The sequence below is a fragment of the Centrocercus urophasianus genome, unplaced genomic scaffold (assembly GCF_019232065.1).
Source record: "Centrocercus urophasianus isolate 14NV4802_14NV808 unplaced genomic scaffold, USGS_Curo_1.0 seq_15, whole genome shotgun sequence".
NCBI lineage: Eukaryota > Metazoa > Chordata > Aves > Galliformes > Phasianidae > Centrocercus > Centrocercus urophasianus.
In genome coordinates, this window is record NW_024884697.1 from 2,050,979 (window position 1) to 2,073,334 (window position 22,356).

At 46.3% G+C, this 22,356-nt stretch overlaps 1 protein-coding gene across 6 annotated transcripts in view; it reads left to right on the forward strand.

Moving 5' to 3' along the window:
- The first annotated feature begins 2,387 nt into the window (after positions 1 to 2,387).
- The window catches only part of PODXL (podocalyxin like), a 40,570-nt gene continuing 20,601 nt past the window's right edge, over positions 2,388 to 22,356 (forward strand). For all 6 annotated transcript variants that reach the window (XM_042816220.1, XM_042816221.1, XM_042816223.1 and 3 more), the window contains exon 1: positions 2,388 to 2,470. In XM_042816220.1, the coding sequence (XP_042672154.1) occupies positions 2,425 to 2,470 (46 nt within the window). In that variant the 5' untranslated portion in view covers positions 2,388 to 2,424. The remainder of the gene's footprint in view (positions 2,471 to 22,356) is intronic.

Sequence of the window (22,356 nt, forward strand, 5' to 3'; positions counted from 1 at the left end):
TCTCCATCCTTGGGACAACTTTATCCCGATGCAGCTCGGGATTTTCCCTAGACTGCCTTGTCTTGGCAGCTAACATGGAACATGGAAATATGCTGATTAAAGAGCGTGTAGGGGGGAATGTGATCTGTTATTAAAAAAGAGAAATATTTTGCAGGCAGAGAAAGATCTGCCTCTCTCATATTGGTGAGATTGATAATGTGCATCAACATCATCTTTCATTTATTGCTACTTTAGTTTCATGGCTTTTAGGTATGCAATGCAGTCATAGCAAGAGCAGAGGAAGGACAGGGGAAGTCTCACCCAGCGGACAAAATCAGAACTAGGAACCTCTTCTAGGTACAAAGCAGAGCTGAATGAGCTAACCCAAGCCTCCCCTGAAGCATTCTCAAGGTTGCAAGGACCTTGCAACAAGAAGTCAATTTTTAACTGAAGACATCAAAAGTACCAAATCTGGAGAGCCCATTTTGGAGTGAGAGCTATTTTCATCACCTCTGGGTCCAGGCTGGGAACTTTCATAGTTCAGCTGGATCTGCCAGTGTAAGGGGGAGAATTTGGTGCAAAGTTCTGAGCTTATTTTTAGCTTCCTCCTAGCTGCTCCTTGCCTGAACACAAGTAAAAAAAAATGCCAGTACTCTTTCTTCTTGCCACAAAAAGTACAAAAATCTGATAATAATTTAGTCCTTGTTACACTATAGTGGTGGAGTGTTGACTCCTCCCTTCACCATCTCCTGTTCCAGGATCTCCACATGTCACTGGAGGGGAAGAGGAGGAGACAGGGGAATTTTGCACCACGGGGACATAGGCAGGGAGGCAGTAAAGCTGAACAGAGAAAATCCCAAATCCAACTCCCTCTGGGTAAGAGTCCCAAATCAGTCTCCAGTCCTGGTGAGAATCCCAACTCAAACCACCTAGATGAAAATCCCCAAACTCCCATTCAGTTGAAAACTTTAAATCCATTCCAACTCCCTCCTCCAAATTTAACTCCCAAAATCCTAATTTCAGAGTGAAAATCCCAAATAAATCCCCATCCATATGAAAACCCTAAACCCACCCTTCATGCTGAAACAACAAAATCTCCGTCATGCAGCTGGGAATTGCAAATCCCTCCCTAAAATCCTCATCTAGATTAGAACGTCAAATCAGCACTTCAACTTCTTGCAGGTGAAAATCCCAAATCCAATCAGACCCTGATAAAAATGGCAAATCCCACAGCCCTCCATTCTTGTGTGTTTGATGACAACACAAACCTCCTCTCCAAGCTTCACAAACCCTCCATCTAGCCTCCTACAGGGGGTTGGAAGCCCCAGATTCCCCTCCAAACTGTATCCCAGTAAAAATCCCCAATCCCTCAAGTTCCCCCACATCCAGATGGAAAGCCCAACCCCCTCCAAACTCTACCCCAAAGAACCATTGTCCATGTCTTGTGGGGCAGGTGGGGAACACAGACATTCTCCCAGAATGCAATCTCAGTAAAAAAACCCAAATTGCCCAAAGCTCTCATCCTGATGAATGCCCCCAATCCCACCCACTAAGAATCCCTGCAAACCCCTATCCTGATGAAAACCCAAACTCTACCCTCAAATTCTACGAAACCCCCAAATCACCACGTGTAGATGGGTAGGTGAGAATCCAAATCCTCCGCCCACCCCTCAAACTTCCATCCTGATGAATACCCCAAATACATCCACATGAAGATGGAAAACGCAACTCCCTCCAAACTCTATCCTAAGAAACCCCCAAATCTACCCTAACCCCAAATCACCCCTTATGACAGCCCAGATCCCACCCCAAACACACATCCCAGTAAAAACCCCAAATCTCCCCAAGCACCCTTTAGACAAAATCCCCAGATATATTCCCATGTAGAAAATCCAATTCCCCCTAAACTCTACCCCAAATAACCCCTATATCACCTTCCATAGCATTGAGGAAACCCAGACATCCTCTCTCAGACCCCCATCCCAATAAAAGCCCAGAACGCCCCTAATCTCTATGAATAACCCAATCACTCCTAAATTCCTCTAGATTTTATCCCAAAAAACCCCCAGATCACCTCTTATCTCAAGCAGAAACTCCAAATTCCCCCCAGACTCCCACCCTACTAAAAAAAAACCCAAATCCTTCCAACCCCTCCTTGCGACAAACACCCCAAATCCCCACCACGCATCCCAACCCCTCCACAAAACTCCGCCCGGACAACAAACCCAAATTCCATCCTCAAATCCCCTTGTATCAACTGACATCCACAACCCCCCCTCCAACCCCAGCCCCGGTTCCGAGGGGGCGGAGGCGAGGGCGGGCCTGGGATGCTGCGCACCTCCCCCGGCTGCGGAGGGGGCAGCGGGTGCGGGGCCGGGGGAGGGCAGCGGGCGCCCGACGGGGAGAGCGCAGGGAGCCGAAGCGGGAACGGCCGCACAGAGCACCATGCGGGCACCGCTGCTGCTGCCGCTGCTCCCGCTGCTGCTGCACGGTAAGTGGCACCCGGAGCCGCTTCGCTGTTTTGCCTTCGCTTTGCTGGTTTGTTGTTTTTTTTTTTTTGCTATTGTTTTTTTTGGGTGATGCGCACATCCAGCATCCTCCCTCTCTGCTTTCTTCTTTACTCGTTGGAAGCAATTGGGGAAGAAAGGTGTAAAAAAAAAAAAAGCACTCGGGTTGGTGTGTGCGTGAATCTGGCTTTATTCAGCCTCTCGTTTAGAAACTAAGTGCAGGAAACCATTCTAATTGCCAACCGGCAGCTCAACTTCGGGCGCGAATCTATAAGGCAGCGCGCCGCAGTGCTCGTTCCTTTATGCAGCGCTGTGAGCTGAACGCGCTGCTTCTTCACAAAGCCCTTCAGTGGGGCACTGGAGCGGCCGTATGGAAAAGAGAGCATGGAGCACTGAGCCTCATGCAGCAATTTTGGGGCCCCAGTTGTGGTCGGAGTTTGGGTTGGTGTCGTGGATTGGATGTTGGGTTGGCATCATGGTTGGACTTTGGGTTGGAGTCATGGTTCTGCTTTAGGTTGGAGGCATCGTGGCTGTGATCCAGAGTGCATGGTGCTGTCCGGATTAAGCCCGTGCCTTTGCTTTGTGGAGAGGTGGGAAAAAGATGAGGGGAGATGGCAAAGTCAGTGTTGGAGGTGGGTAAAGGAGGTGGAGTGGTGGAGACCCTCTGCTGGGAGGGATTGCTGAGGTTGGGGAGCGGAGGTGTGGATGCTGTCTGGGGTGCTGTGAGAATGGCTGTGGGAGGGATGGTTTTGTCAGAGTGATGGTCTTAAATTGCACAGACAAGTAGCGGGGAAGTGAAATGCACGGATTGTTTTCGAGGGGAATAAAGGCAGGGAAGAGTTGGGGGATCTCTTGATTCAGAGAGAAATGGGGGAAAATAATAAAAGAGGAGTTGAAATCTTGCTCTGGGTCACATCGAACCTCGAGCCTCCGGGGAGCTGCACAGGCTTTGATTCAAGGTAACAAAAGCTCGGGATCTCTCTGGAGGTAAAAGCAGAGAGAAGGGAGGGCCCTGGGGTCTGAACTGCAGGGGGAGTTACTGGCTGAGGTCAGGCTGGAATCTGCCTGCCCCTGTTTTATTGTCCTGCTGCTCATGGGTGTTACTGTGTCACCTCGAGGCATCTGGTCGTGGTGGGCATGCAGGTGGGAAGTCCTCGTCTCCTCCTGATGCTGACGTGGGCTTTGCAAGAAAATTCTCTTGCTGTTAAAAGGGCTCGGCCTCATTAATATTGGCATAAAGCATGAGTTGTTAATGCAGTTTTTCTGACGCTGGCCAAAATTTGGCTGAATTTGGCTTCTTGGAAGGTTTTGTGTTGCTTTTCAGAACGGAGTGCAGAGTGGGACAAAAACAGGTTTCAGCTCCAGGATGGTGCCCTGGGAAGATAGAGGGACCTGTTTCTACAGCACTCTCAAGTGATCCTATTACATATTTCTCGGAAATTATTTGATTAAATCCTTCAAAAAAACAGCATTTCCTTGCCATTAGTTGCTGCTCCTAAGGTTTGAAATAAGCTCCTTAGAGGTGCTTTTATGTTGTTCCTTGGTTGCTGGCACCGGGATTTTCTTCCTTCGGGGTCGAAATAGGCTTCCTTGGCAGCTGGGTGTTTGGACTTGGGCATGACTGCTTGGCCAGGTCTTGCTGCTGGTCCCAGCAGTGCTTGTCTATCGTAACCATCTGCATTACTCAAGTAGTGCACCTCTTTTTCCACCAAATTGGACAGAAGTCGAGTTTGTAAATGGAACCAGAAGTTTTTTTTTGTGGCTTAAAGGAGTAACTGGGATGGAGCTCATTGCCACTTGTGCTTGTTTTCTGTTTAATTTGGATGTGAAACTCGTGAGTGAGCAGGGAGCTGGGTTTTGGGATGGTTTCTATTGCCGTGAGGAAGAAGGTGACAGGGTTGTGTTTGGGGCAGAGCAGAATTGGACTATAGTTCTTAAGAGCAGCTCTTTGAGGTACAGCTGTTTCGCTACGAATGCTGCTTCCAGGTTTGCAGCTGATTCTCAAAAGATCCCCCCTCCCATTTCTCTTTTGCCACAAATCAGAGTAAAATCACACTCAGACAAAGCACAGCCACTCCACACAAGAGATGCTGCACGTAAAACATGGGGCACATAACATCTTGAAATTCAGACAGCTTGTGAGGGGCCCTGCGGAGTTACAGCGTGCTCCCAGGGTATTTTATTTATTCCTCCTACTTATTAGATCTTCTGTCCCACTGGGGGCACAATAGCAGAATTGCATCAGGAAGAGTAAAACGATATGGTTTATCCTCAGAGGATTAAGAAGAGCCCCAAGCTCAAACCTGCCCTAAGGGCAGGAGCAGCCCTTGCCCTTTGTCTGGCTCTAAACAAACACATCTCCGGGCTGCTGCCAAAACAGCCTTCTTCATTCCCAAAAGCTGCTCTGGTTCCCTGGTGCTCGGAGCTCGTGTTTGTCCAAGACAAGCTGTCAAAGACGTGCATTCTTAAAATCCATCTGATTCATTGGATGCTAATGCTGAGATGGGCTGAAGCAGGAAATTGGTGGGTGCCAACAGGAGGAAAAAAGTCATTAACTGAAGCGTTTCAAATTCAGCACTGAAGCAGAACGTGTGTTCTCATACAGTCACTGCTGGAGGAACTTTGACGGGATTTTTGCAACTCATTTCCAACTCTTGCCATTTTAGCAGTGCAATACCTTTGATTCCCCGGTGGCAAAACAGATTCAGTAATGATACCCCATGGGTCTGTTTTAGGAGGCTTAATTAAAGGCTTGTTTGTAAAGCGCTTGAAGGTCCCTGGATGAAAGGAGCTGGAGCCATGCAATACACTGATTTAATTCCAGAGAGTTGCTTTAAAGGCTTGTGATGAGGAGGCTGGTGATCACTCATGTTGGTGGTGGCAGGAGACTGGCTGCAAATATCTGCTCTCAGCATTTGCAGTGAGGTTTGGGTTGCATTTCATTTATTATTTCCCTTTGAATCCTGCATCTTCCATCCCCACTTGCACCCTCCAGATGACATAGGAATGCCAACACAGTGCAAGCAAGCTCTGGAGTGTTTTGGGACAGTGGGATTTGGAAACTGAATTCCAGTCAGTGAGGATCCCCCAGGCTGTGCAGTATCCCCTGTGTTATTCTGGGTGTTACATCACTTTTCTAGAGCAGAGATTTGCTATCAGGATTTAGATACAGGATGCATCCATCCCACCTGCTCACATCTGCATTGCATTTTGCCCCCTTCTTGCTCAGCTGCAAGTCCTTCACCACGTGGGCCCTTTGCCTAATCCCTTGATCTACAATGGCACCCAGAGCCATGGTGCCTTCAGTAGCTCCTTCCACATATGGTCCAGGCAGCTGGGACCAAGCCTGGTGCAAACCCACACACAGGGGCACCCTTTCCTGAACACCAAGCCAAGCATTTACCTCACCTTCAGTCCTGAACGTCACAGCAGGACTTGAACTCTGTAGGAATCCAGGTGGCCCTGTTTGGTCCATTCCCCATGTGCAGGCATGTGTAATCTCACAAGCTCTCTGGAGTATTTTCTCATGCCCCTACCCATTTCCTCCTCAAAAATCTCTTTGTGTGCACTGATGGCCTGCGCAGCTCCTTCCGTAACCAGCCAATCTCTGTGTAACGATGTTGTTCCTGAGTTGCAGTGCATGCCCTGCCTTTCAGAGAGCTCTTCAGCGAATTTTGCTAGAAGATGCACACAGTCATCTGTTAATCGTAGAATCATAGAATGGTCTGGGTTGAAAGGGACTTTGAAGATCACATAGTTTGAGCCCCCTGCCATGGGAAAGGACACCTCCCACTAAATCCAGGTGTTTAACATCACAGCTGTTGTTCTCCAGCCACCTGTGCTCGTAGAATCATAGACTATCCCGAGTTGTAAGAGACCTATCAGGATCATCGAGTCCAACCCCTGGCTTCACAGAGGACAAACCAGGGTGCATCTTGCTGCTGAATGTGTTTGGATGAGCTCGCATGCCATAAAATGTGCTAAGCACCCATAAGATGGAGCTGTTGGGGTTGAAACTATGGAGTATTTGGGGCATGGTTTGTTGTTTTCTGCACAGGTGTTGCACAGCCATGTCAGAGCTGTGTGCTATAGAAACCTGTCTTGGGATTCTTTGATGGGAGACAGCACTGCAGCTTGTGAGACAACCAGCCTTGGTGTTTGTGGATGTAGTTCCAACCCCCTGCTGAATCCTTTCTATGTGCCGTTGGTGCTTGACCAAATAATTGCTCTTTTCCCCTAAACTGTGGTGGTGTGATGGTGTCCCATACCCTGAGGTGCTTTGTCATGCTGAATTCTTCATTATTTGGGAGCTTCGTCAAGTTTAAATGGCTCTAATTGCACATATTTCTGCTGTAGTGCTTGGCAGAAGCTTTGCTGTGCTTTGCTCTGGAGGTCCCTGGGAAAGATGGAAGGAGACAGGAGAGAAGTGCTCTCCTCATGTCACAGCTCCAGTTTTGAGGTGCCTAAGCAGTGGGACTAGTCCATATCCAAAACCACATAACATTAGAGTTTAAACCCACCTGAAGTTAGCTGCCTGTTTTGAATTGCAAATAGTGCTAGAAATAATGAGTGCTCTGGAGAGTCCTGGAAAATGCCAGTAGTAGCATTCCTGATACTACTATTTGTAGTGCAAAGCTTTGAGGTGAGATATTTGGCATGAGCTACATGGTGGGCTGCATGGATACTGGACTTGAGCCATAGAGAATCTCAAGTCTCAGGTCTTTGAAAATTGCTGAGGCCCATTGGCAACCAGCAAATGCCAGGATGCCTCCTCAACCCTATTGTGAAAAAAACCTCTGTGCTTCAAGATATAAAGTGAAGTTGCTCCAGACCCTTAAGGCACCATTATTCTCCACTGATCATTTGCTTATCAGAGCACAGATTTTCTTGCTGAAGTTTTCTCATCACCACATGTGGCTGCTTTGCAAATCACTGTCTTTGTAGCACATGCTGCTCCACGTGCAGCGAGTACCTATTGCTTCCCATAAATAATGCACGTGTTGTGGCTTTCTTGGTCACAGGCCAGGAGTGCTTACTGTTGTGTGTGCTGCTGGTGACAGTTAGGTGACAAAGTATTGCAAGGAGGCAGGGAGAATGCAAAAGACTTATTAAAATTAACTCAGCGCGACGCCTCAATGCCCGGAATAGAGCAGAAAGGCAAATGAATGGGAAACAGCCTTCAGCTATGGTACAGCACCTGGTTTTAGATATGCATCCGTAATAAACCAGCTGCAAAAAGGCAGTGTCTGAATGCACTGTGCTCCCCATGTTGTGATGTGGCTTTTAGCACGGCTCAACTTGTACATAGCTCGTCCAAGGCACCGCTGCTCAACATAGTGAGCATGTTACATTATGTTACACCATCCCCTTATTCTGGGGAGAATTCAGGTGTGTAAGGAGATGAGTGAGTCTGAAAAAGTGCAGTGTAACTGTGAATGTTCTGGAAAACAGGTCATATGCGGAGGGGAATTGGGATTGTCCAGCTTGGAAGAGAGGAGGCTCAGGGGAGACCTTACTGTTGTCTACAGTGACATGAAAGGAGGTTGTGGTGAGGTGTGGGTTGGCCTTTTCCCCCTGTTAACAGCAATAGAACAAGAGGGAATGGCTTTAAGTTGTGCTAGGGGAGTTCAGGTTGGATATTAGTTTCTTCTCAGAAAGAGTGATGAGGCACTGGAACAGGCTGCCCAGGGAGGTGGTAGAGCGGTGTTCAAGAAAAGAGCAGATGTGGCACTGAGGGACATGGTTAGTGGGCATGGTGGGCGTGGGTTGATGGTTGGACTGGATGACTTTAGTGGTCTTTTCCAACCGTAATGATTCTATGATTTAGACACTAGAGATTTGTATGTCCATGGATGGTGCCCTGCAGGGTTTATGTTACACCAAAAGCATCCAGGATCTGCCCTCAGAAATACTGATCTTGCTTAACAGTATCTGTTTAGAAACGTCCAAAAATGTGGGTTTGGAGATGTGTTCTTGGTGGGTCAGGAGCTCACCATAAGGACTGCAGCTTGTAAGGCAGGTGGGAAGAGCAGTCTTTGGGTTTAAATCAAGGCTGTGTTTGAACCTGAGTGCAGGACGTGTGCCTTAGAAACAGGCAGGTGGGATTTGCAAGGAGATCTCCAAAATGGAACAGTTAATGTTTTATTTTTGAGTTACTCCCATTGTAGATGTTGCCCTATTCTTAGCACCCAAAATAAAAGCTGGATTAATCCAGCAGGGTTTTTTTTTTTTTTTTTCCCTTTCAAAATTCAATTGCTGAAAATTGCAGTTTTGGTCTTCCAGCACATGTGCATGGTGTTAGAGAGGAGAAGGTCATTTTGCAGTGGTAGCATAAGGCCTTAGTTATTAATGACAAAGGCTGAATTTTTCTCTCCCCGCCTTAATTGATTTTAGTAATTCCAACTAAAGGAGATAGAAACTGGCTTAGAGTTACTCAGCTGTAGTACTTAAAGATACATTAAATCTGCGTGCTGGCTATTGTAAGAAAGGAGGAGACACGCTTATCAGGCATTTATTCTAAGTGGTTTCTGCTAAACACAGTCCAAGAGAGAATGCCAGATTTCTAACTCTGGCAGAGTGAATTTGAAAGGGCTTGCAGGTTTTGGAGAAACTGTGTTTGAAAAAGCCCTTTCTTTGAAGCGTGATAACAAACACGTTGTTTTTTTCTTCCCCCCCAGAGTCTAAAGGCAGAAGGGTGAGATAAGAAATTCCACCACAAACGCAGTGAGGAAAAAAAAATGTCCAAAGTTTAAATGAAACTGCCTGGATGGCTTTCAGGGTGACTATTACGCCTTGCTTATCACGGCACTGTGTTCCTCGACTGTGAGAAAGGGCAGAGTGGGCAAAGCGGTGCACTGCATTCCCCAGCACGTATCCAGTTGGCATCAGCTGTATTGATACAGCTTTTCCCTGGATAATCGCAAATGGTTGCAGCAGTACCAGGAGCTGAGGTGGACCCACGAGCAAGAGACGTGCTGCATTCCTCAGCTCTTCTGTAGCTTTCTTAGTGAGGAGCCGAATAGGCTTGATGGGGATGATTTAAAACGTTTAATCAGTTGTTTTAAAAATAATTGAATGGGTTGTATCTAAAAAAGTCACCCTCCCAGCTGACTGCAGGAGGTTGTGTTGTGTTGAGGGACATGGTTTAGTGGGAGCTATTGGGAATAGGTGAACGGTTGGACTGGATGGTCTTTTAGGTCTTTTCCAACCTTGGTGATTCTATGATTCTATGATTCTTAGTTTTGTAAAAGAGGGTCAGCGTGAAGTTAAAGGTTTGATGGGTATGAAGCATGTATTTTTTATGTTCATTGTGTCTGAGGCTTAGCATTGTCACTGGCAGCATGCAAGTATGTTCAGAACTTCTGAGGAGTGTTATTAAATATATACGTATTCTAAATAAGCAATTATACCCCTGTATCTGGCATCCTGCTCCAATAAGGGTGGTGAAGCACTGGCACAGGTTGCCCACATTGGTGGTGGGTGCCCCAATTGCAGGGGAGTTGGACTAGATGGCTTTTAATGGTCCCTTCCAACTCAAACGATTCTATGATTCTGCAAATTATACCTGTCCTTGTTGGTCCTTTCTAATTTATCAACCAACAGAAGAGATGCCTAAGGCACAGTCAAGAGAAGAACGTTTTCTAGCATGTTCTAGGTGACCTACTATTAAGCCTTTTCAATAGAGATTGCTATTGCACCACTTCCAACCCAGCATTTTATTCATTTTATTTCATGAAATCTTTTGGCCATGTTCTCCCTCTCTAGCTGATGGTGACCTGATTTGGTTTCAGAGCCTGCATCAGTTTGTTCCCACAGGTTTCTCTTGGCAAGATGGAGAACATAATAACTCGCAGTAAATGCACAAAACAGCTCCCACCCTGCTCTTTTTTTTTTTCTTTTTCTTTTTTTTTAATAATGCTGTGTTTTCAGATGGATCAGTTCTCTGATCTGGCTCAGCACACTGTGACAGTGTTCATATTCTTGCAGGGCAGCGCCTCTTTCAAAATGCGCGTGGTTTGATGCCAAGTTAAAGCAATGCTATAAGCACACCGAAAGCATCCATGGCAATGGAAGGTTGGATTGCAGCAGTGCAGTGTGCTACAGATGGAATGAGCCTGCACCTGCCATTGGGCTCCTGGCAAAGCCAAGAGGCAACCGAGGCAAACCATGAGCAAAACGAGACGTGACATCCAATTGGATGTGAGGCCAGCAGGCAAATCACCCTCTTGACCTCAATTTTCAAGCACGCAGAAGTTAATCTCAGCATACCCCAGTGGCTCTCGAGATCATCAGTGCCTCACTTGCCTGAGCCTCGGGTAATTCACATGTAGATGCTGACCTCTTTGGTACAGGTGATAAATTTTCCCATCTTGGATAATCATGTAAAGTATCGTAAAAAAGATGCATTCTGAGCTTCTTACAACACCCTACTATTGAACATAAGTTCTTCCCAGATGGCTGAAAAAAAAAAAAACCCTCCAGACTCTCACTCTGTGCAATTTGTAGGCTTCTAAGACAGGTCCTTGAGGTACCAATGAATCCCCATTATCCACATTCAATACAGGAACGTGCTTTTTCTCATTAAAACCTCACAAAGGGTTCAAAACTTCCTTTTATTGCAAAGTGCTTTGATTTAAATTGATGTGGCTTAAAGTAGGAATTTCAATCATGGTTTAAAATAAGGAAGCAAAACGTCTTTATTGGAATGATTTCATTTTAATCATGCTTTTCATTTCCAATTCATAGCTATATCCCTTATGCAAGGTTGATTCCCCTTGGTTGCTCACTGTAAAACATGGAGATTTACAGCCTGCTGTTACCTTTCAGCTGTATTTTCTAACTGGGTAGTCACACTTTGAACATATTTGTTTAAACAGCTATATAGGCTGCCACCACTCTGTTTTGATTTTTAATGTGTACATCTTTCAGGTCTCCCTAGGAAATGATGAACGGCGCTAACTTTGGGCTCATTGCAGGCAATCACTCTTCACTCATGAGTGAAATTTCTGTTAAACTGACAGATGTGAAACAGCATTTAAAAGTCTTTTAAGATACATCAGGCAACCAAGGACTTGGATACCTAACACATACACTTTTCAACACGCTTTCAAGATTAAAACTAAGAAACGTATTGAGCAAATCTCAAGTGTCAATCTCAGATGGAGTTAGTGACTGAAATGAATTGTTTCTTGTCCCTGGGGGGTTGTGAATAAACAGGAGTTGTTCTCTTAAATCTCACTTTTACTGTTTAAAACAGGAGAGAAAGCTATTTTATTTTTCAGCTGCCAGTTCCCAGTTGCTTTCACAGTTTAAAATTAACCATTGGTGGAATTGCTGAATGAGTCTTTCTATTATATGCAGAGAGGCTGGGGCACTGGAAAAAAAAAAGAAAGGAAAAAAAGGGAAAAAGAAAAAAAAAAAAAAGGTTAGGATTAGGGTTAACTGTCTTTAATTGGCTCACCAGTTTTTGTGTTGCATCCAAATCCCATCTCATTTAGTGCTGAAAAATTGCAAATCCCCAAGTGCCATGGATGTTCCATTTATACTTAGCGCAGTGTATTGTTTGTGATGTATATGTATATAATTCCTGTTTGATGCTATTCACATCATCCTTTCAAAAAATAGGAGTTGACCTCACCTTGCCAGGACAGTGACCCATGGCAGTGCAGGTCTTTCTTCCCCATGGAACGGCAGCTTGGAGCAGTTCTTGCATCCAGGAGAGCAGTGTAGCCTGGCAGATCCTGGTGAGCTCCCACCCAGGCGCACTGCATGGCCATCATGGGCATCTTGGAAGCACAAGGAGTAGTAAATTCAACCCCCTTTCTTTTTTCTGAAGTAAAACCCTATTAATAGACAACTGTGTGAAACCTGGGGGAACCTGGAACCTCTCAGCTGGGCCATTTAGATCCATCTCTCTGATGATCCTACATGAGAACGCTTTCTCCAGTTGGCTTGATGATTAAACATCATGTTTAAGGCAACAAACACACAAAAAGAAAACAATTTGATGATATGATATTGCAGTGTCTTGAGCTCCTCACCATAGGAAGATGCTCTCAAAGGATGTTTTCATTAGGAGGCTGTTCAGCATGATCATTGCCACCAAGATGATTGTGGTTGCTGCTCGTGCCGTCACTGTTCTGCATGTATCTGTTGCAGCTATTGGGGTATCAACTCCATTGTATGGAGGCATCTCTGCCAAGATACATCAGTTAAGATTGCTAAAATTGCCTGAAGTGTCACAGCTGGAGGCAGCTCAAGGCAAAGGATGCACTAAGACCATTCAGGCCCTGGGCTGGATCTTGCAGCCCTCACTCTGTGCTTCTTCACAGGCTATTGGGGGTATCAGTGTCTCAGGACAGCCATATTACAGTGAAGTGCTGTCATGCAGAACAGTTCTCAAAATCTAGCCTGTAATATACCATCTCACTAAACTGCTTTTTCTGCGGGGCTTTCCAACAAGGAGAGGGCTGATAGCAGATTGGGTGGCGTTACGTAATGAGGGCAAGGATGGCCAATACTTCCACCACTGTGTGCTGTGTGATCAAAGACAAAGCCTACCATCCATCAGTATCCACATTTGCTTTGTTGGTGTTCCTCCTAGTCGTGGCCTCAACTGGTGAGGGCAATTTAAGGCAGCTAACTTGGGGAAAATAAAGCTGTTCTTTCTGCCAAGGAAGTGACACAAGAGGAAGGGTGGACTGGTGGTCAATGAAAGGCAGGCATCTAAGGCTGCGTTGCAGCAGGGTGTGTTGTCTCCTGAGGGTCATATAATTTGTATCGTCCAGTAATGGGGTAAGAAATGCAGAAATCTGAGCTGAGAAAGGAAAGAGCTATTTCTCTGTTAAAACAAACAAAAAAAAATTTAAATGAAATCCAGCTCTTCTGTGCTCTGTAAAGTCTGGCCATGGGTAGCTGACACCTGCACAGGGTAAAGTTTTGGGGAATCTTAAGGGTTTCTGGTGGCACAGCCAGCCCCTGAAGGTGCAAGGCTGTCGTTCTTCTGATCCCATTAGAGATTACGGCGGCTCATCCACATTGCTGATAGAAGCAGAGAAGCTCCATCTCAGAGCACAGAGCGAGCAGCTCAATAGGCATCAGGCTGTGTGCAGAGCTGCATCACGGTGCTTATGAAGGAGAAAGTGGAAAAGAGTGCAAGGAGCTGCGTTTTCGACACAACTCGAAGATGCCAAGCTCTGAGCTGGCTGGTGATTGCTGAGGGCCTTGCTGCGTTTTTGATGAGAAGAGGAAGGAAAATTTTGATGCTGGGCGATTGCACTCTGCTTTTCCAGCTTCCTTTTCTAATTGCCTGCAGGATTTTTTGGCATAGCGATCACAGAGGTGCTTCCAGCCCTAACCTCCAAACGCCCACAGGATCCTGCCCCAGGAACAGGGCTGCTATGGGCTGAAAGCCCTCAGCTAAGATACAGATTTTGTAAACTACCAAATTCACGCGTAGCTTGTGAACTTGGTGAGAAGTACTCCTAGGAGAGCCCTGCCGAAGGAGTGCTGGCAGTTTGGTGTTTGTGTTTGAGCTGGAGGAATTCGGTGGTAGCTCTACGCTTTGTCTTCCCACGAGTGTGTTTTGTGGGGCTGCTCCAATCTGTAGTGATGTAAGCTGCTTTCCTTGCTGGCAGCAGTGCCGAGGGCTGCCCCCAGCCCAGCTGGCTTTTTCGGGAGGTTTCCTGCTAATCCAGCTCAGAGGGCAGGGCTTTGTTTCCATCTTTACTGACTAAGAGGGGGGTGAGGAAGGTGCAGCTCTTGAGTCGTTTATGTAGGGATTTTGGTTTGGTGTGAGCACAGCAGGCAACAAGGGAATAAGATTTTGCCTCTGCTCAGGTCTGGCAGGAGAATATACTTAGCAACAGCCACAGTTTTGTGCAACAGGACTATCCTTTTCTGTGATGGACAGGTGATTATGAGGTGCCTGTAGGCAGATTTCACATATTTTTCCCATATTTTTCCCCCCATAAGGCAGGGAATGGCTTGTTATAGCAACTCACTGCTGCTTGGACCTCACTACGTATCCCTAAGTTCAAAGTCTGCAAGTTGTCTTGGCCCTGTTCAACTCATAGTTAAACCATGAAGCCTATGAGACTGGGAAAAGAAGGTTTGCTCTTCTTGATGACGTAAATTCATAGAATCATAGAATGGTTTGGGTTGGAAGGGACCTTTCAGATCATCTAATTCCAACCCCTTTGCTATAGGCAGGGACACCTCACTGTAGACCAGGCTGCTCAAAGCCCCATCTAGCCTGTCCTTGAATGCTTCCAGGGAGGGAAGACTAAAGTATTTGTGTAATAGCAATAAATGTCACCTTTTGGGTACAGCTGCAGCTGGTGTGGTGTGAGCCAGTTTCTTTTCTTAGAGGTCGTTTCTTACCTTGATGATTCTATTAGGGACATGCTTTAGTGGGCATGGTTGTGGTGTGTTGAACTTGATGATCTCATGGTCTTGGTGATTCATTGATTCTGCATGGCTCTTCTCCTATTTGGGAGAGCAGATGACAGGTTTACTAGTTAAGTAATTGTATAATAACAATGGTCAATACCAAGCATTGCTAAAAGTCACTGTTTGCTTTTGAAGCCTCAGCTCTCCCTTGCTTCCATGGTCAGCATGTCCAATGCCTGATTTCTGAGAGCTGTCCTGACTGAAGTCAAAGGCTGTTTTGCCCTGATAATAATAACCAGATACATCTGGAGGAGCTGATGGTGCTTTCCTTAAAGTGTGTGTGTGGATTTTCAGTTGTCTCTTCTGCCCTTCTGTAATTGAATGTGCTGGTTTTCTTGTGTCTCACAGAGTAGTTCTTGCAACAAGACTGCTTTGAATTGGCAGTGATCACTTGGAGACAGAATTGTTCAAACAGCAGCAGCCTTTTCTGGTGTACCACATGCCCAGCATGCACTGCATTTGCTGTCCCTCTTTCTTCCCATTACTGCTCCCCAGGATTACCACCAGTAGTACCCACTGAATCCCAGCTCAGTGCCCCATCCATCATTCTTCTGGTGGCTTTCTGCAGGTCCCATCAAGGACCCAACCTGCAGTCACTTTTTTTTTTCCCCATCTGCCACTCCATCATAACTTTAGGTCACTTTTCTAAAAGAAACACCCAAACTGATTTGTCAGAGCATCACTGCTGTGCTATAAGCAGTGATCCAGTCTCTGCAGTTCCAGGAGCAGAGTAATTTGGATAATATCATCAAGCCCAGCACCAGCCCTCCTTTTCTGCCCACTGCTCTGCCCTCTTCGAGGTAATGAACCAGCATGGTGTTTGCAGACTTGACAGCTTCTGTAAAGCGAAAGGGGAGGATGATTAACAACAGGGAGGGGGTGCAGCTCCTTCTTCCTTCCTGCTTCCTTTACTCCCTTTGCTCCCTTCCCTTGCCCTGTCATGCCTGACTGCTGCATGACTGCCAGACATGGCCATGCCACTTTGCAGCCAGGAGGGAGAAGGATTTTGGTGGCAGGCAGATGTCACTGAAGCCCTGAGCTCCAAAGCTAACACAGATGCACATTTTGTTCCATTCAGAGCCCCAGGAGTATGGGTACTGCGAGCTCTCCTTTCTGCAAGATGCCATGTAGTATTTCTTCTCCTAACCACTGATTCTATTCATGCTCAAACCCACTACCTAGACCTTCTGGTCCAGGGACAGATGTTGAGTTTTTAAGGAGCTGAATATGACCCCTGTTGCATGCCATACTTGTATTTTTCAGCATATAATAATGCCACAGCTTGTTTGAACTGTGTGCAAAATGCTGAATCCTCAACCTAGTGACATCCTACAACTTCCCATGCTCTTCTGCTTGGCTCTAACCACACAGGAATCCCACTCCTTGCTGGGAGAACAACATTGTTCCCCTATTGACTCATAACAATGAGGTCACTGGGCTGGAAAGACAATGTCACTCAGCAGCCAAGAACCCAGCTGGCTGGTCCTGGTTGTGTCTCATCTCCTATGACAAAACCACATTTGATTTGACTAATTAAAACTGTTGCAGGCTCTGTCTTGACCAGAATGTGCATTGTTTTTCATAAGCATCAAGTCAGGACAGTTGGCCAGCTTATTAGTGAGAGCTGCCTTCTTTCTCCACCATTGCTACTTGCTGTGTAAGCCTATATTCCTTTTTCTAGCAATGGACAAACCATCTCAGAGATATGCCACCATATGCTTCAGAGCCTGATACATGTTTAAAGAAGGACCTAAGGCCATCAAGACATTCCATCCAGAGCCCATTCTGCACCAACATGAACCAGCTCAAACCATTTTAGGATGGCCAGTCTGTATTGCCATCCAGCTTTAGTTGGACACACAAAATTTTGGTGTCCCTGCTTTTGAGTTTGGTATTGCACCTCAATCCATGGCACTGGGGTGCTTCCATGTCCCATATGCCCCACGAAGGACAATTTGCCTGGCCCATGCACCCAGTGGATGGACCAACTTCAACCCAGAACTGTCTGCAGACAAAGGATATATTTCTACTCGCTTATGAGTCATCTTTTCATCTTTCCCTTTATGCACTTTTTGGGTGGTAAAGGCACAGTACCCACACATAAACAGGGAAATGTCCAAGCACTGTGCCAGCAATCTGCACATCTGCCATAAATCTCAGCGTCCCTCAACTGCAGTGTTGGGACCAGGGGCTGCAGCCTTCACTGCTTCATAGACAAAGAGGTTTTGAATGCCTGAGATCAGTGGGCACTTCTGCTGTCATCATTTCTTGTTCTTACTGCCATTCTGAGTGAGATTATCCTGTAGATATGGAATAAAAATGCCCTAAGAGACTTCTCAGAATAAATACTGTTTGGTGCTGCCAGGTTACGATTTCCATTAAAGCCTCAATTTTATTTTTTTTTTCCTGTCCACAATGCAATTGTCTGAAATCAGATTTATCTTTTTTTGCTGCCCAGGCCCAGCTGAGCAGGAGTGCTTGGTGTATGTTTACCTCGACTGCTGGTCCCAGCCCTAAAGCACAGCAGCCGCTTCTTTTGAAGAACACACAAAGCAAGGAAGAGGAGCTATTGTTTGGGAGGAAGTTGAATTATAATGTAATAGACTCTCATGGGAATTAGTATTATTAATTATTTGTATTGCTGTGGCACCCAACCAAGATTGGGGCCCTGGTAAGCAAGGTGTTAGACTGGCCTGTAAGTGAAGACAGCTCCTCCACATGAAATCCATATGGTTTTGTGTGTGGGGATGGGGAAAGTGTGGGAGGGATAGATTAAATATGTCACCAGAGTAATTTCGGAGAGCTATGGCTGAGCAAGGATGAGCAGTGCATCATTCTTAGAAGAGCATCCTTCCTCTCGGAGGGGAAATGGTTAAGGCTCATCTGCTTTCCTGCCCACAGCAGCAAAGAGAGAATTGCATAACAAATATGCTGTGCAGAAGAATCCTCCATCAGGAAAGTACTGAAAAAGGTCATCTCTCCCTGTTTGCATCTTTCATCACTGATTCCTGTGATCATGTGTTTTATGTTAAGGACGGGGAGAGCAGGAGCTGCTGAGTTTGAAGAACAAAAGTTCTTCAGGTAGAAACTGAGTCCCAACACACTTATTAAAAAAAGTAAAAATAAAGGAGCTGAAATGGACGTTCTTTTTACCCTATAAAACCAATTGCTTCTGGATTATTAAATAATGAAGCAATTACGAATTTGCCAACAATAGAAGTTGATCTGATTACACAGCTTTAAAGCCACATCGTCTCTGGGGCCACTTGGTGGGAAAGCAACTCTGTACCAGTCAGTCTTTAAATAGTTTTGAATAGGAGGGAGGGTGAGATGTGTCCTTCCCTTCCTAGGCTCTCCCCACTTAAAGAATAGTCCCAAGCCTCCTGCCAAGGGCGTCGTGTCCAGCCATTGCCCAAAGGCTCCACTTGCATGCACAGCTATACAAATGTATGGACATACGTAATGCGTGTGTATACATGGAGCTCCAAATGATCCGGGAAGACCCCACCCAGAGGGAGTTGTGGGTGGGAGCTGAAGAAAAAAGGTGGGACCTGAAATAGCACGGACACACAAAGGATCACAAGGAAATGTGGAGCCCTCCTTGTGACGCTAACAGGAAATCTCCAGGCTGCTGGTTCTGTAACCCTGGCTTGCCAAGGTCATGGAGGGGATTGAACACAGCAGAGGGGCTGATCCTGATGTCCAGCTCAGCTCCTCTACAAAGAGCACTAGGAGAGACCCACAGCCAGGCTGGATGGGACCCTTGGCATCCTGATCTAGTGCTTGGTCTAGCATCCTGCAGCCTGGTCTGAGGCATGGGTTGAACTAGGTGATCTTTGAGGTCCCTTCCAACCTAAGTCACTCTATGATTCTGTGCAGTGGCAGCCTTAATGTGGGTGAAGGTTTGAAGATACTCCAAGAAGTGTTTGTGTAGGAACCAATCCCCAGCACAGTCAAAAAATGCAGAAAGCACTGAAGAACTAATGCTTCACTAGGAATCACACACATTTTTACCAAGAGAAGCTGGGATCTGTGAGGATGTAACTGGTGCCTCCTGGAGGTGGCTGCCTACATCACTTGGCGTCGTCTTCATCTACTTCACATCACAGCACCCTTCACCAACTTCAAGCCTCGATGGACCAAAGATGGATCCAGGTCATCACCTTTGGGTCCGTCCTGGCTTGGTGGTGGGTGTTGCATGTTGACCCTGAAAAGGTTAAAAATAAAGCTGGTTGGAGCACAGCAGAGCTGAGGGCATAAATTTGGGCTGATGGCATGACTCACCAGAAACACTGGGCACACAAAGAAGGGCAAGGCTGTGGGTCTTATCACAGCCTCCCATCACTCTTCCGCTGGCCATTTTCACCCTCAGGGTGAGCAAGCATCCTCCATGTCCTGCCCCGAGCAAGGCTCTGCCAGAGGCTTGAAGCCACTAGGAGGGAGTAGAGGCTGTCCTGGGAGGGGGATTCCTGCTGTAAATCTCAGGGTGGGTGGGAGGAAAGGAAGGTGCATAGAAGTGCAGACAGCACTTTGCGATGCTGCAGTGGTGCCATGTGCCAGCACAAACTGACCTCTCCATCACCCACGTACTCTTTATTTCCTTTACACTGGAGCTGCTTGTGGTGAGGCTGAGATTTCCTTGTTCCTCTAGTTTCACTGTTCTCACCCTTAAGGTTGCAGATCAGACCTCCTCTGTGCTGGGCCTCCAGCCTCTCCTAGAGGCTGATATTCTCACTTCTGCAGCATTCATCACTTTGGGAGACCATCATGGCCTCCATCTCTCATTGAGCAAATCCAGACACATAGCCAATGCATGGCACCTGAGTGACATTACCTGAGAAAACACTTCAGTAGTGCTGGCCAGCTGGCACAGTTTCAGATAGCCGGATAGTAGGGCCCAGTCCTAACTCATCTTGCTCAATATGAACCCAAATATGGGTCTAGCCAGCTGGAGAGGAAGGCAAGACAATGAGTAGGGTAAGAAAACCACCTCTTCTGACATTGGAGCAGGAGAGGAAGGTGCATCCCATCCCTGATGTTTGGTTGGTATTAGTGCCAAATATTACGTTTGGGGCTTGCTTCTGTGGAAACCATCACCAGATCTCTCCTAAATTAGCATTCTTAAACTGCATCTTCCCTTCCCCCCCACTGCATTTTGGCATTCAGGGCTAAGGAGACTTTAATTTGATTTAACCTATTTCATTTTGGCTAAATGGAATGAAGGTTGATTTAAAGCTGAACAAGAGTGGCCACCTGGTGGGTTGTGTGCACTTTGATTAATCCACTCTGAAATCATGCCTTCTTTTAATTTTAGATTAATTTTCCTGAGTACTTTGGTGTAGACAAGCCATCAGGCTGAATGAAAATCAGTTCCTATCTCACTGGTTCATGTCCTGGCTCCATCTGAAGTTGTCTGTAGTAGTCTTCCACGAAAAACAAGGCAGGGATGATTCAGTTTTCTGGGATAGAAAGCACAGAGAGGAACAACTTCTCTATTTCAAAGAATAAAAATGTCCCCTTGCCATCCTCACACAGCCTTCAATCCTCACTGTAAAGAGTTGTGATGTTGGGAGTCAAGTCAGCATTGCCAACCTAGTAGTCTTATCCAGGCTCTTGGTCCTCCCTGCACACCTCAAATGCCTATCCAAATTGAGACAAGTTTAGGCTTTTAATCTTGTTTGTGGTTTTTTTCAATAATTAGACTTTTTAGCACTTACAGAATCGAAAGAATCAAAAGAATAGAAACCCAGTTGCTTAGGTTGTAAGGCACCTAAAAGATCAACTGGTTACAAACCTGTTGTGGGTGGGGATGCCATCCAGAGCTGAAAGGGCTTCTTAGAGACTTAAAGCTCAGAAACTACACAAGAAGAATCCCAAATGTTTTCTGTATAACAAGGTTATGTGATCTTATGGCATTTTTGTGATTTTCAGTGTCGTTTTGATTCATGGCCACTGTTCAGGGCTAAAGGTAGCTGGGTTCTACCCTGCTGCAGAGCAACTGTTGTATCCCATTACTCAATGTAAACCTTGAGTTTCTTCCAAAGGCCCTGGGTGACTTCTGCAGATATAGAGAGCTAAATATACCAGGCTTTATGTCCTTCAGCCACTGGCTGCAGGTGGAAAACTCTCCTGCGGAGCTCTGCATGAAGGAGACTGATGCTCCTTTCATACAGGAGGTCATCTCACTGCCACAAATCTTGCTTCAAAGAAACAAGGCCATCACAGGATGACTCCACTCTGATGGCACAGAGGAGGTATGAGAAGGGCAGGAACACGGCTCTGAGCTTCAGAGCATCCGCCTGGGCTGAGACACGCAGCTTTTTTGGCTTCTGCTCTCGGTGTTTCCGCTCCAGCAGCTCCACTACAGCTTCCTGAGCAATGAGGCATTTCTGCATGGGCTGCAAAGGGCCCCCGTTTCATTTTGCAGCCTGGGAAAGGTGTGGAGATGGAGCAGATCCTCTTCCAAATCCCAGCAACCCCAGTGGAAAGAGGATGTTTCCAAGCTCAGTGATAATGTCAGGGAGTAGAGTGTGTCTGTGTATCTGTTTGCCTCCTTGGCAACCTTGTGTGAAGGCTTTTCATTTTCCACAGTAGTCTTCCTGTCTGCTTTTGATTGTTTTTTCCTCTTCACTTCCTAGATAGCTACAGCCTGTCTGTGAGAAGAGTCGTAGAGACACATGGCTTAAATTGGATGTTCAAAGACGTGCTCCTAAATAAAATGTGCTGTGTGTATTCGTGACAAGCTGAACTGGAGCTTGGTCCTCCCCGTTGCCTGTGTCTGGAGGTGACCATACTGATGGCATTACCTGGAATGGATCAGTTGGATCCTCTTGGGTGGAAGATGCCACTGTCCTATCCCAATTTCACAACAATACCCAGTCCTCAAAGGGAGACTCAGGAGAGGACCAAGTGTGATGTGAAGGAGAACTTAATGAGAATGTTTTTGGGAAAACAGGATTGTGAAGTGCTGAGATCCTTCTGCTCCACCAGTCCACAGTCATTAATTAGTGTGGCAAAGGAATGCGTTTCTGCCTCCCAAAATGCAGTGTTTAGAGAGGCCAAGGGAGTGAAGAGGAGAGAGGCTGGGATTGCAGGGGAAGAGCAGTGTGTCCAACAGGGAGACATGCCTTTGAATGATCTTTAATATTTGTCATGCTTCCAAATGAAACAGCAGACAAGCTGAGCTGGCTGAAATACTTACAGAAAGAGCTGATGGGGAATTTGTTAATGAGGCATATTTCTCATCAGAAAATGCCAGTTCATCAGAACCTGCATTTCAGGGGCCTGTGTCACAATCCTGGCACTAAAGATGCCTCAGGACACAGGTGGATTTCTTGGCCAAAACCAAGGTGGTTTGTCAGTATTATTGCCTTGATTTCGTGGTCACTTACATGTAAGAGCTAATTTGCACCAAATTGCA